The sequence below is a fragment of the Egretta garzetta genome, unplaced genomic scaffold (assembly GCF_000687185.1).
Source record: "Egretta garzetta isolate BGI_Z169 unplaced genomic scaffold, ASM68718v1 scaffold209, whole genome shotgun sequence".
Classification (NCBI taxonomy): Eukaryota; Metazoa; Chordata; class Aves; order Pelecaniformes; family Ardeidae; genus Egretta; species Egretta garzetta.
This window is the reverse complement of record NW_009260839.1, coordinates 2847646-2861313: the sequence shown is the minus strand read 5'-3', so window position 1 is coordinate 2861313 and position 13668 is coordinate 2847646. Positions and strand designations below refer to the sequence as shown.

Genomic DNA, 13668 nt, shown 5'->3' with positions numbered 1-13668 from the left:
CCTTGGAATAACCTCCCCTACTTCTCTAAATACATATCTGTTGTGCCTTTGCTCCTATTTCCCAGTTTCTTTTCCAGAGTGGGTATGTGATAGCATTGTACAGTACATACAGATATCTCATCTCATTCTGCCAGTTAAATCTAGACAGGACAAAGTAGTTAAAAATAGTACAGGGGGACAATCTTGTATCAGGGAAAAGGCTCAGACTGGGGGATTAGAGTATGGCACTTACTAGGTCTTCCCCGTTGCTGATGTTGTTAATCTTAGTCAAGAGATAATTTGATTTTCACTGAAATTTCTATAGCTGCAAGCCTAAAAAGGTATTCTGTAAAAATATAGGAGATCGTTAGACTCAATAACAACTAAAAAAAGAGGTTTATAATTTCTTGGAGGAGCCTTCTTGTAATTTTTTTTATGAAGCTTTTGCCAATATTTACAATTAAACTTATGTTCCAACTTCCCTGGCATGATTTTACAACTTGGCATCAGTCTTCTCCACAGTAACAGCCTTCTAGCATAACATTCGCAAATACTGTGACTGGGAGTTGTGAAGGATCACGAGCAGAACACAGAGCGCTATAAATACCAGGAGGTTCATGGTAGCTCAAACAGGCGACACGGGCTGAGTCAGGCAGCGCGGGGCACGACGGTACGCTCTGCTAGGCAGGCTGCAAGAGCAGAGAAGCCCTTGGGGCTGGGAATTTCAATGTTCCACAGCGGCAGAAGTTATCACCATAAAAACAGAGAGTTGCACACATGGCAAAGGGCTTGGCCATGTGTTGTTCTGCGCAGCATCAAACCGGCATCTGCAAACTAAAAGATGGGGTATCATCATCTGCACAACTGCCTTGTCCCTCCTTTCCTGTCTCCCTCATCTGAAGATACGTGTACTTCTGTAGCTACCTCCTGACTTCTGCACATAGGTGAACGCACGGGGCACCCTGTGGCAGCACACGAAGCTCCTCCGGGCAGCTGCTGTGGTGCCCACAGAGGCTGAATCCACCCTGGGCCAAAGCCCTTGCAATGGCCAGGGCATACATCCAGCATGGCAGCACACATGGGGATTTGCAGAGGGCAAAGCAGCCACAGCCAGGCTGGTAGGAAGCTACAGTAAAAGGGCTCCTTCCCTTTCCTTCCATCACTGTCCAGCCGCTTCCCCATGCTGGTCACCTGCACCCACCTTCCAGTGATGCTCCCATCGCCAAGCCCTGGACTACTCGGCCTTCTCAGCTCTCCTCCAGCAGCTTTCTTCTCACTGTTGAAGTGCAAGGGTTAAAAATGAAAAGTGGGTAGAAAGGGTAGGGAGCCAAGGCCAGCGATACAGCCGGGCTGATTGCTTCAGCCAGTGAAACACGCACACGCGTGCAGCTGTGCACGAACGGGAGCCAGTGGCGGTTTGGGCCCCTTTTACTTAACAGGGACACAAACGCATCTCCAGGCTTTTTCTGTCGTACCGTAACATCGCCCCGAGAGGTAGGGAACGGGAGCTGCTGAGAGCTGCCAGGCTGTTGGGTGCAGTGGTGTTGCCTTGGGGCTCCTGCAGCACAAACACCCCTGGGCAGGCAACGCCACGCTCGCAGGTGCCAGCAGCTTCCCACATCATTTAAAATCCAAACATCAGAAAAAAAGAATCCCAAAGGCCAAGCACTGCAAAAGAGGAAGGGAGGCTCCAGCACAGTCTGGAAAATAAAGAGCAGGATTTGCACCATTAATTGAAGCCAGAAAAGCTGTGTGGGGATGGGAGCTTATGGCAAGACATGGTAGTCAGGAGCCTCGCCGAAGCTGTGCTCACTGTCTAAGATTCTGCCCCCGTCGTGGTTTTGGGAAGGCAAAGCATGCCTGTGCTTACTGAAGCAACCGCCGGCATCACCACATACAGTGTACCTCCAGCTTGCGTGGGGGCGGGCTTATTTTTTATTGTGGGTGTTTTCTAAAGTTACTGCTGAAGCCATTCTTTGTATTTGTAAATGCGATAGACTTTTTGTGAGGCTGGGTTATCCCCAGGGTAGGAAGTCGAGACACTAATTTCTCTCTCAGCTGTCATCTGTGAAGTCTGGATAAGGTTCCTCCTCCCACCCCTTCCCTGCTTTTTCTTTCCTAAGGCTCTGTGCTAAATTTAAAAGCTGAATGGTTTTAAGATTTTTTTTTTCTTTTGACACTTCAAAATTCTTCTGCAAAAAGGTTAAAGTCTAGGGAAAGGGCATGGGGTGACCTTGGCTCCCGCCCTGCTCAGCATCACACCGGGCTCCCTGGGATGATGAAGCGCTGCCGGTGTCACGCTGGGCAGTTTGTGTGCATCGCCCCTTCCCCAATCCCCGCTGACTGCACCCCACTCCCACCGCCAGAGCAAACTGCCGTCCCAGTACGAACCGGCTCCCACGGGGACACCTGCCCTCGGGTAAGCCGATGCTGGCATCTGCACTGCACCCCATGTCAGAGGAGGCTGGTACCTTCCTTCACCCAAAAAACACCTGGCTCGCCAGTAATCAGGACACTGAAGCCTGACACAGCTCAAAAAATGCCCCACCAGAGGAAACCGAGAACTTTGGATAAGAGAAAAGCTTCTTGTAATTGTACTGAGTGAAATCAAGAGATTTATCTTATTTCTTACAGAGGAAAGAGGGGATTAGGGTTTTAAAATACCACATTTTCCTTCAATTTTAGTAAGGTAATCTCTTTCAATATGTCTGTATATTGGAAAAAGAGATTAGAGCCAAGATAAACCCCTTTTTGTTATTTGGCCTAATACAAGATTCAAGATCAGAACTTCTCTTCTGCATCGGTTTGTTTCTGGTAGGGAAGCCAAGGCACTGAAGGGCACCTTGAGCTTGAAAGTGACTGAAATATCAACTCATTTTTGTCTATTTTTAATTGCATGACTTGTGCTTTGGGTAATGAAGGCAACTGAGGTATCCTGGTGGGGCAGGATCCCAGTTAAGGCTTTCTTTCTGGTCCGAGATTTACCTTTGCTGCTCGTTGCCCTGGTTTATGTCTCCCTAGGGGATACCTAACCCCTGGTTCAGTAGCTCCCCAGTTGCAGTACGACCCATATAATTTGGAGTTTTCTGGAAGAGCCCCTTCTCATGGAAACAGTGGGGATTTTGTATTCCATGGGGCATCCAGGGAAGCTGGGCTCAGTCCAGTAACTCCAGGAGCTGCCTGCCACCATCCTGCGCCCTGCTCAGCCTTTCTATGTAACACCAGCAAAGCCTACATAACCAAACCCCTGGCTCAGCCCCATTGCTCTGTGCAAAGCCTCTTTTAATCTGTTTATTGTTTATGAAAAATGGGAAATAACTTGGTTTACAGAAGTTTGCAGTGATCGAGCTGACGGTAGCCCCGCTGGTGCTGTCGGAGGACGGTGCTGGAAGGGAGGGGACCCTTAGGAAAAGTAGAAGAGGAGAAGAAGGCACAGGGATGGCTATTCCTGCTGCAGGTCAACATTTCTTCTCTGTGCAATTATTGTTGGGTTTCACTTCACTGTCTCTCTGATTCAAATGGAAACTTTAAGTAACTTACATTAATTGTTGTCTTTTCCAATTAAACCTCTCTGGTCTTTTACATGCATGACTGCTTCTTATTTCTCTCTGCTTTGCACAGACAGTTTTCATAATGAACAGCACATCCCCAGCATTTTGCAATTGCTGGCCTGGAACAGGAACACAATTTCCATATGGAGCCCCGGAGAGCTCCGACAGCTCTCCCAAGGGCTTCAGCAATGCCCCCCTTGCTGCAAAGCCTCAGCACCTACTGCCGTTCTCCCATCTGCTTCCTTCCTGTCCAGCAGCTTTCCTCAAAGTTTCTTTTCCTCTCTCCTGCAAAAGATAGTACAAGGAAACAGCAAGGGAGCGCATGACAAAAATAGGAGAGTCATCTGTCTGGTGGGACTCTCTCAGTAAAGACGGGCTAGATTTCCACGCATTTACTTTTTCATCCTTCTAGGTCTCCTGGCAGTACAAACAAGCAGCTCCTGCTCTGCACAAAGTGATTTGAATGGTAATTTTAATTGGTTTGGAGGCCTTGATGAAAAAGCAGGACATTATCTCTTGGGAAAAGCTCTAATCTGATTTCACTTGAGTCCTTACCAGTACAGAACACCACTATGGCACTGCCTAATTTAATCCCAGCTCTGCTTCCCAAGTCAATGACACTATGCTAGGTATTTATTCAGGTTTGTACACCTAAAGCGGAAAGCTTCTGCTGAAAAATTAATTCTCTCTCATGTAATGATATTTAGCTGAGCTTCTCCACAGCAATGTGTCCTGTGTTTGGGAATACAGGATAGGCTGAATAGCTGGTGCTGGGAATGGTGTGATGAGGTGGAGAGAGATGTGTGCAGGTTTTGTGCCTTCCAGCTGTAATCAGGAGCCCAGTGCCCATTGCACCGGGAGCTGGGACTCGTTGCTTGGACAGCACCATGCTCCCTGTGAGCTCCACAGCTCCTCCTGTTACACAGCAAGGCCCAGACCTATTGAAAACATAGCGCCTAAATAACTGAATGTAACTTCAACAATTACATTTAGGTAAAGACATACAACCCTCATAATACATAATGACATACTGAATCTGATTCCAAGTCCTTTGGGACTCTCTCCATTCATTCCAGAGGGCCAAAACAGGGTTTAAAACTAATTTGGGTACCTGAATAAATTCTATTATGGATCACAATTTACTATCCACCTACTTCCCTTCTGTTTCAAGGGCATAGCTCCCAGCTGAGACCTTTGCACAGCTGTGCTGAATGTGTCGGGCTGTTTCCCTCCTCTCCAGAGATTAATATGTTTTATCAAAGTGTTTTTAGACAACACATATCAGCATTTGCAAAGAGCTCCACATGCCTTAGGGCAAGAAATGCTATATAAATCTAAGCAATTAATGTTATATTCTATTACTCATTGTGGCAGCAGACATCTCTCAAACTGAGGGCTAATTGTTTAAGTGCATTTTAATTTTAGGTTAACTTCTTTTTTCTTTTTAATTTTTAAATACCTCTTCCTTTCTGATTGCTGTAGGAGAATTTATTCAAGCATTATATGCACCGCCTCTTTCTCTGTAAACCCACACTGTGAAAAGCTTCCCTGTTGCTGTAGGTAAAACCACTTCTAAAGCCTTTGGTGTATCTGTGGGAGAGAAGAGCCCTGTTATTTGCAAGACATTTTGGCCAGCTCTTTGATACCTCCAGGAAGATGTCAAGGGCTCTCACCACATCTGCTGTGGTTTGATTGCCTTTTACCATTTCACCACTTTTTGGATCCTTAACCATTGCCTGTGTTTCTGATTGCTGGGCAGCTGCTAGTGCCAGCCTGCCTGGTTCACGTGCTTCAAATTCGGGTACCTGCTCAGCCTGCTGTGAGCCTGTCTGCAAGTGCTCTCCACCTGATTTCAGTTCTTAGTCAGCTGTGTCTTTCCATCTTAAACTGCACATTTCAAAACAGTAAATTGGCCATTTTGAGGTTTTTGTTTTTATTTATTTTGCATTGCAAAGATTAGAGTTGCTGCTAACATCTGCTGCTCAGTATGCGTTTGCATCTTGAATAGATGACCTGACCTGTGAATTGATACAGATGTGGTTTTATTTTGGTTTTGTTACCAGTAAAGATGCAATATTTCTTGATGTTTGCCTTTGGGAGTACATAATGTCTTGCAAATACTACATCAACCATTACATACAGCATTAGCTGCTGATCTCCAGTCCTCACTTCTGCATTACTCTGTGTTCTTTGGCTATCCTAGGCTACTCCAGCATTACTGTCATCCATCACAGAAGACAGCATTTTTAAAATTCAGGTACCTAGATTTAGGAGGCAGTTTTGGAACTCGCCTCAGTTGTTGTTGCTATGTTTTGCTTTATGGTTGCATCTTTGTCGATGAGATTTATACCTGGCATATGATGCCTTCATTCATCACAACCCTATCATTGGGGGACTTTTCTGGATTATCCCCTTGACCCTATGTCTTAATTTAATCCTGATTAAATTATATGATTTCTCTTGCTTAAAGAGCTCACTGAACCATGCATGTTGCCTTTCTCTTACTGGTGACAAAGTGTAGTCCTCTCCTTTGAGATGTACAAGCTCCTTAATGTCTGCCATCTTTTTCTTACATCACAGGGATACACCTGGATGTATTTTCTTACTACTGATGTCAAACCATCTGAAATTCTATAATCTGAAGAATAATTTCACTACGAACCTTTGTATTTTGCAGATGTTCTAATCAGAAGAGTAGTCATATCTTAACATGCAAGATTAGCAACTCCTGGCTGGGGGAACCTGTGAGTGACACATGCCAGAGTCCCAGGTCTATTTTCAAATTTCCAGAGACAAAGCAGATTCCTCACCCTCTGCAGGGAACACTTTCATGATTTCTAACAGCTTTCACTATTAGGTGGTTTTTAAGAATCATTTCTTCTTTAAAAATAAGCCTTTAATTTCTCCTGTTACATCCAGTTAATTCTTTTACTAGAAATTCCTCTCTCCCAAATGTATCCTTGGCATCTTATACCCAAAATCTACATAAGTAGTTAGTACAAAGCAAATTAACGACCCTCTACTTTACAAATTCATATTTGAGTTTGACCCGTAAACACTACTTCAAATTCATAACCTATGAACTTCCCAAGAGGTCACTGAAGCACAGAAAATGTGAGCAGCCCACTCCACATCAAGCCTAATTCATTGTACCACGAGATGCCAGGAGGAGGAAAGCCTGGCTGTAATCTGTGCAGCTAGAGGGAACTTTTCTAGTAATATCTGCTATTTTGTACAAATTTAACTTCTTATGGACAGAGGCAGCAGGTGAGCATAAGAGATCCAAGTGTGAAGGGTATTTGAAGGGTATTACGAGGTCCTGATCTACATTAAAAGCTCGGAGCTTTCCTGAGCAATGCTGGGAGGTTGTAACCATGCCCTGGCAGGAGTCTGCTGCAGGGCTCCAGACCATCAGCAAAGTTTGAGAGTGGACTGATTTGTTTGAAGTAATACCTTTTGGAAGCTTAAGAGGTCTCTTCTGGTATCCCTGGTGTCAATGGTAACCAATAAGTCCACAGTGGGGCTCAGCCATCACTGTCTGTGGAGAAATGTGCATTTTTTTTTCTGAAGGATCATTCTGAGGGAGTGATAACATGTAAACATCTGGTCATAAAGAGGCAGGCGACTCCCTCCACAGATGTCATACTTAGATCAAAGTGAGATTCATCATTTTCTATGCAAAATGTTTATAAATTAGCTCTCAAGCACAGAGGCATTCTGACCTTGGAGGAGAAATGGCATCAGCGCTGTCAGGTACGGAGCTGGCTGGAATTGCCTCCATCTCATACTTTCACTGCAGAAAATGTGGGGACTTCTGAGAGGACAGCTCCAACAGTTTTCCTTTCTTCCTGCAAAATAGAAGTTTAGCCTATTAATGAGTGAGGAGTTAAGCAGCAGCTAGACTCACTGATATTTTTCATCTTTTTCTTTCATCAGGGGAGGAACACAAGCTAGGTCTAGCAGAAGCTCAGTTTAGCTTTGTGTGCTTCCACATATAGCAGAGTCAGGGACTCCTACCATGGAGTCTTCAGCTGGACTTTCTTTAAATTTAATTCCAGAAAACACAAACACATGACAGGCACAGGTTTCAAAATGAGTTTTGCACAAAGCAATCCTTAGGATGCAGCTGAGCTGCATTGGTCTTCCTTGCTTGCACAGTACTGTGCTGGAAAGGAGGAGCATTGCTGTGGTCCATCCCGCATTCTTCCTTTTCTCTGAGGCTGCTTTCCCTCACAAAAGTCAAAATAACTGTCTTGCTTTGTGAAACCTTCCTTGGCAGTGACTGAGCCAGTAGTTTCAAAGTCAATCATGTCCCTTAAGGAAGCGCATTCATTCTGTCTGACACTTGCTAAGTGTCACTGTCACTAACAGTCTTTGAAGAGATTTCTTGCAGACTTAACAGAAGGAATGTTAATTAGGCTGCTGATTTGTGTTATTCCATAGGCCCATCAAACACAGCGCAGCACTTCACTGAAGAGGCACATGGTACTAAAGAGCTCTTAGCTTTATCTATAAAGTGCTATTTATTACCTGGCAAGAACATCAGGTATAAGCCAGTATTTGTTAGATGTTGTGGCAGCAGCCATCCCTGCCTGCAGCAGCCTCCTTAAATAACGACATCGAATGCACCCGCACAGCGGGAATGCGCTGAGACTCACGCAGGCACCTGAGCCACCTGCAAATGCTGCTACCTCTACTATGAATCCAAGTGCAGCTGGATGCATTTGCTTTCAAGATCATTAACTTCCTTCTAGTTCACAGAGATGCTCTTCCAGGTTAGCTGTTGATCCTCTTGAAGCCAGTAAGAGCTTTGGCCTTGAGTTCCTTCAATCCCAGGAGGATTCAGCATTGCAAAGGATCCCTGACCCCTTGGTCACTAACCTGGGCGTTACCTTGCCTATACCTGAAAACAGGCAGGGACACGCATGACCCATAGCATCAGCCAGGCATTGGCATGGCTTTTGCAAGGGCATCACCTGCATTTCGCACCCTCCTGGAAGGAGGCAGTCCAAAATAGCTTGGGAAACACAGCTGTAAAGAATAATCCCTTTCTGGACTGCTTTCCAAATCATCCAACACAAATACGTGCATGTTAGACTGAATTTAGCTTATCTTCATATACGCCTACTTGTATGAAGGGAAAAAAGAAAAGGTAGTTCACATTCCCTTATATCCCATCATATTTTTTCTCCATTTTTGTGCTTTGCCTTGGTGTTACAACACACATCACATAACGTGAAGCATTATACTGCTCTGAAACCCTTACCTCTTCCAAAATGAAGTATAGCAATTCCTTCAGCCTCAAAGTCTCCCAGAAGTCTGAGTCTTGCCAGTGCTTTTTCCAGCACCGAAGTGAAGCCACCTCTGGAAAGACATGCAATGGCTGTTTAAGTGCAAACCACAGTAATTCACTATTATTTTTTTTTTTTAAGTGAAGGAAACACAATATGGATTTGTCACTTTAGAAGGAATGGAAGGATGCAGCATTGCTACATGAAATGGAGTGTAGCCAAACAGGCAAACTCAAGTATTTGTACCAAAGAAAAATCAAGAAACTGGTAGTATTTTATGTTAATATTATGTATGAATAATTTTATCGTTGACTGATCTGTAAGCTGCCTGGTAAGGCACAGAAACAGTAACAGTTTATATTAATGTATTAAAGGCACATATAATTTATTCAGTGAGATTCATGCCCTATGGTTCTTTTTTGACAAGTTTTTATAGCACCATAGTTAGTATTTATTAGCAGTGAAAGCACTTTATAACACTTTGATACAATATTTGAGACAAGAACTGCATAAAGCAACTCCTGCATAGGCAAGAAAGCAATTACGAATGACACCTCAAGAAGTGTTACCGAGAGATCTTCAAAGAGCTCCGTTTCGTACCATCGACAACACAGCGCCCAGCAATAGCTCGGTGCTGTCAGCGCAGAGGATGGGAACATGTGTTCAGCTCTGCCTCGGCAGCGTCACAGCCACCCCCCCCAGCAAGGAGATGCACCTCTGCGGCCCCTCAGCATCCCTGGAGCTCCCTTGCTGAGCACAGCCCCCTTCAGCTTCTGCGATCACATGGAAATGAAGAAAATGGGATGCAAGAGAGGAATCCATAAAAAAAAAACCAGCTCCAAGAACTCAGGGGAATGATGCGCTTCAGTTACACACCATTTCTTTTTCTGGTTTTGAAAGAATCTTTGTTCTTAATTAATTTTAAAACAAGCCCATAAAAATCCTTTAAAATAAGGTGTAGGCTAAATTAATTTCCTTAACGTTCTCTTTCCCCTGTGCACATGTTCACACGGGTTGGAAGATTTGGCTGTAAAATTGTGTATGCTTACCTTGGGCTTATTGTCAGCTTAATTAATGGCTGCGCAGTACGGGCTGTCGTGCTGCTCCGGAGCCATCCTGCCTTGCCTGCGCATCGCACCTGAAGTCAGGAGGCACGCACAGAGTTGTACAGGCAAGTATTTCACAGCACCCCAGACTAAACAAAAAGGCTTTGATTTCCAGCAGTGCTTCACCATTTGGCTTTCAGTACAGACCTGGGTGCTGAGTGTTTCGGAGGCAATTAGATCCCCACTGATCTGCAAAATCCATGCATGCCTTTAAGTAAAACACACACATATTGGGAAGCAGCAGAGATGCAGCTGGACAGAGACTGGTCTTTAGAATATCACTCCGAAACATCAAACATACATTAATTATACTATCATGATATAAGGGAAGTTGTCTCATTCAGCTGAGTTTTTAGATGCTTGAAATTTGCTTTCATCACAACACAAATTCTCAGCTGCTGTTGCCACAGTTTTTGTCCAGCCATGGCACAGATAACCAAGCTCAGAGAGACATCCCTTGTGGTTACGTTAGCCTTACAAAGCTTTTGTGCCCAAACAGGATAATTTTCAGCTGTTAATTATGCTGTCACTGCCACTGATGCTACTTACACCACTACTGCAGCCTCTTAAACCAATTCACTGGCTTTTAGGGGAGGAAAAACAGGCAGCTCAAGCAATATCCCAGTGTTTGGGTGTCAGGAACATGTCTCTTCTGTAGAGGCAGGCAGAGATCTGGGACAGCCATGAGCCTGCGGTTACCTGGGGCAGGCAGCCCCGCCATGCTGGTGAAGTGCCTACACTGGGACACCCCTCTTGCCCCAGATAAGCCAGTGAAGACAAGCTCCTCCAGAAGGCAAGGTAGCAAACTGCCTGAAGCTGGGCTCTGCAGGTACTCCAGCTCTGCAATCAAACATATCACACAGGCACATTGCAAAGCCTCCCCTCCATTTTAAGTCAGCAGCAGGAGAATGAAACCCTGATCTAAACACCATGCAACTCCTGGTGTGATGCTCTCAAGATGCTTGATAGACAGATGCAGAAGTACAAGGGTATTGTTGAGCTGAAAGGAAAAGGCTCTTATTAAGCTAGAGATTTCAATAAAAAGCAAGGAAGTGCAGAAAATAAGGCAGGTCTGTTAACCATTTGTGCAAATCTTTTCCTTCTTCTCACAATTGGCCCTAGTTCTTGTCTTCATCGTTCAGTGGCCCTGCTAAGTCACTTGTGTTTTGCACTAACCTCTGTGTCCCCCACAGCGTGTGAAACCTTCAAACCTGCAAAGGACCTTGTGTTTCCTGACTTGTCCTGTCCTTTTCTGTTTGGCAAATAGTTTCTACTGCATGCTCCTCTTTCCATATATGCTGCTTTATTTATCATTGTATTTTTATTTTTTATAATTGTTGCTGAATAAGGTCTGGATCTGCTACACCTCAGGGAAATAAGGCCTTACTTTACATTACATAATTAGAGTTTTTAATAAGTATGGGATAAACCCCCCACCTTCACTTCTCATGACTTTCTGCTCAGGGCCTTGGAAACATAGCTATAATGACCCGAGTATATGGGTGGAGATAGTCCCCCCCAAGGCTGGAAAGGCAAACATAGGTAGCCTTCTTTCCACTACAGTTAGATTTCAGCTACCTGCTTCTCTTAATTCTCCTAAACTCCCTTTTTGGGCAGGTGTTGGAGGATCAGAGTCCCCTTTTCCAATCCCCATGAGCTGTTTGTAAGAGGGGTCTCAGGGGAAGGTGCAGGTCTGAAGAGGACAAGGCTTGTGAGTAATCGGGGACAGGCAGCTGAACGCAAACCCAGCAGCTCAGCACACCCATGGGTCAGGAGGGTGAAAGGTTCTCTCCTGTCCACAAATGATGAAATGAAAGGAATAGCAAGTAGAAATAAAGAAGTGACCTCTTTACAGTGTAACCTGTGACCACACCATGTCAAATAGCCTGGTCTGATGCACCCAGACCAGGAACGTGAAAAAAAAAATCAGAAAATTCAGGGGAAGCAAAGCACAAAGTAACTGAAATACTTGAAAGCCTGCCTTACAGTGAGAAATTCACAGATGATGCTTAAGGGGAAAGCTGGTCTTTAATCAAAGCTTCCAGAAGACAATCAAAGAATCTTTAGTAGAAAAGGCAGTGAAAAGAGGATTCTGTGACTGGAAGCTAAAACTAGAACATTTGCACTGAAAAGGCAGCACAAATTTCTAACAGCGAGGGTAGTTATTCAATAGAGAAAATTGTCAACTGCAGCATGGCTTTTTTTATATCCTAGGAAATTAAAGATTCCCCCCCGAGGATACAACTGGTTGAAATACTTAGCAAGGTCCTGTGCTATACATGGGCATTAGGATGGGTTTTATCCCTAGGGCAACCCAGGTGAAGAGAACAGTGACAGCAAAATCTACAACAGGGACCAAGGTCTGCCTGTAAATCTCCAGGCACCTTGCCAATGGGGAAAAAACCAAACAAATCCATCAAATCCAAGGAAATCCCCATTTATGAAAAGGTCTAAGAGGCTCTCAACTTCTCCGCATCAGAACTGCTGCTGTTTATATAGGAAATTTTTCTTCTCCATTTGCACTTTATCAGGCTCTTGTCAGCTGGTCAGGAGAAAAATGCAAGACTGGGAATGGGAGTTACAGCTGTTAAGTGCATTAAAAGGCACTGGTAATTCTCTGTTATGCTTCAGAGGATTGGTGAGAGACCAGTACTACCTTGTTCACAGCCAACAGCAATATATTTTCAAAGTTAGTACTGGGGGCTGGCAAGTAGCCAGGTATAGTTATAATTTCACTAAAAATTAAATAACTACCATATTCCTGCACTGCAGTCTGACAAAATCAATGAGCTCAACTATTACTTCCCTGTCTGTACTTAAAAAAGCAGACCCAACATTTCCAGCATGCTAGAACTGTCCAAAGGCTCAAGGATCACCAGCCAGGGATCTATGGCAGCTCCACATCGCCTCCATAAAACAAATTTCTTAGCAGTGAACATGTCCATTACCATGGGCAGAAATTAAGTGACCCAGTTACTACTCCCTAGAATTTTCTTTAGAGATACAGGTGGCTTCCTCAAAAGAGGATCCTCAATCAGACCAAACAGTGCTGATGGTACTCATGAAATTAGTAGGAGGCAGACAATACATAGCTACCAAATCCCCTCCTGGAGCAATGCTGAAGAGCTTCTGGAAAATGGGCTCAGGCAGAGCATTCCTGACCAAAACCGTATTAGTGAGACAGGAAAAGGGTATTCTTGAAAAGCTGAAGTATTCCCAAAATGGTTTATGAAAACCATGGATTCCACCTGATGGCTCATACAGTTCTAACCCAGTTACCACCACTAGTGTAAAAATTGGGTTTCCCCTTTAGGGAGGTTTGGGGGTCTAGCTCTAACTTTGACACTATTGGAACGTAACTTCTTGGTGTTTAATGTGGGTCTAGCTGGAAAGCTTTTTCCTATTAACTATCCCTCTGTTTTTTCCTTTCTCCCCTTACTACCTCACTGTGTCTGTCTTTCCTCCTCTCTGCACTAAAAGTGTCTGTTCCTCTGTCTTCAAGCTCCTCCTGCTCTTCTGCATTAGACCAGCTCCTGTCTAACCATGAACATGCTCTGTAAGTCCTTTCTTTTATTACTGCAGCGCTGTGCCCGTGTCTGTTCAGTATTTATTGTAACACAACTGAAAGCCTCATGTTATGTAGAGCTTAGGATAGGTGGGGTAGAGGCAGAAACCCCAGCTGGTATGTTCCACCCCAGGAGACAGAGGGCGGTCTCCTGGCTGCAAGATGCCGGGGACAGC

General features: G+C 44.5%; 1 protein-coding gene across 3 annotated transcripts in view; it reads left to right on the top strand.

Moving 5' to 3' along the window:
* The window catches only part of HTR4 (5-hydroxytryptamine receptor 4), a 98050-nt gene that overhangs the window by 53423 nt on the left and 30959 nt on the right, over window positions 1-13668 (top strand). The window contains exon 6 of one of the 3 annotated variants that reach the window (XM_035902454.1): window positions 8963-9108. The exons of the other annotated variants lie outside the window; for them this stretch is intronic. Coding sequence (XP_035758347.1) covers window positions 8963-9092 — 130 coding nt within the window. The 3' untranslated portion in view covers window positions 9093-9108. Of the gene's footprint in view, window positions 1-8962; window positions 9109-13668 lie in introns of those variants that run through there. 3 annotated transcript variants of the gene reach the window in all.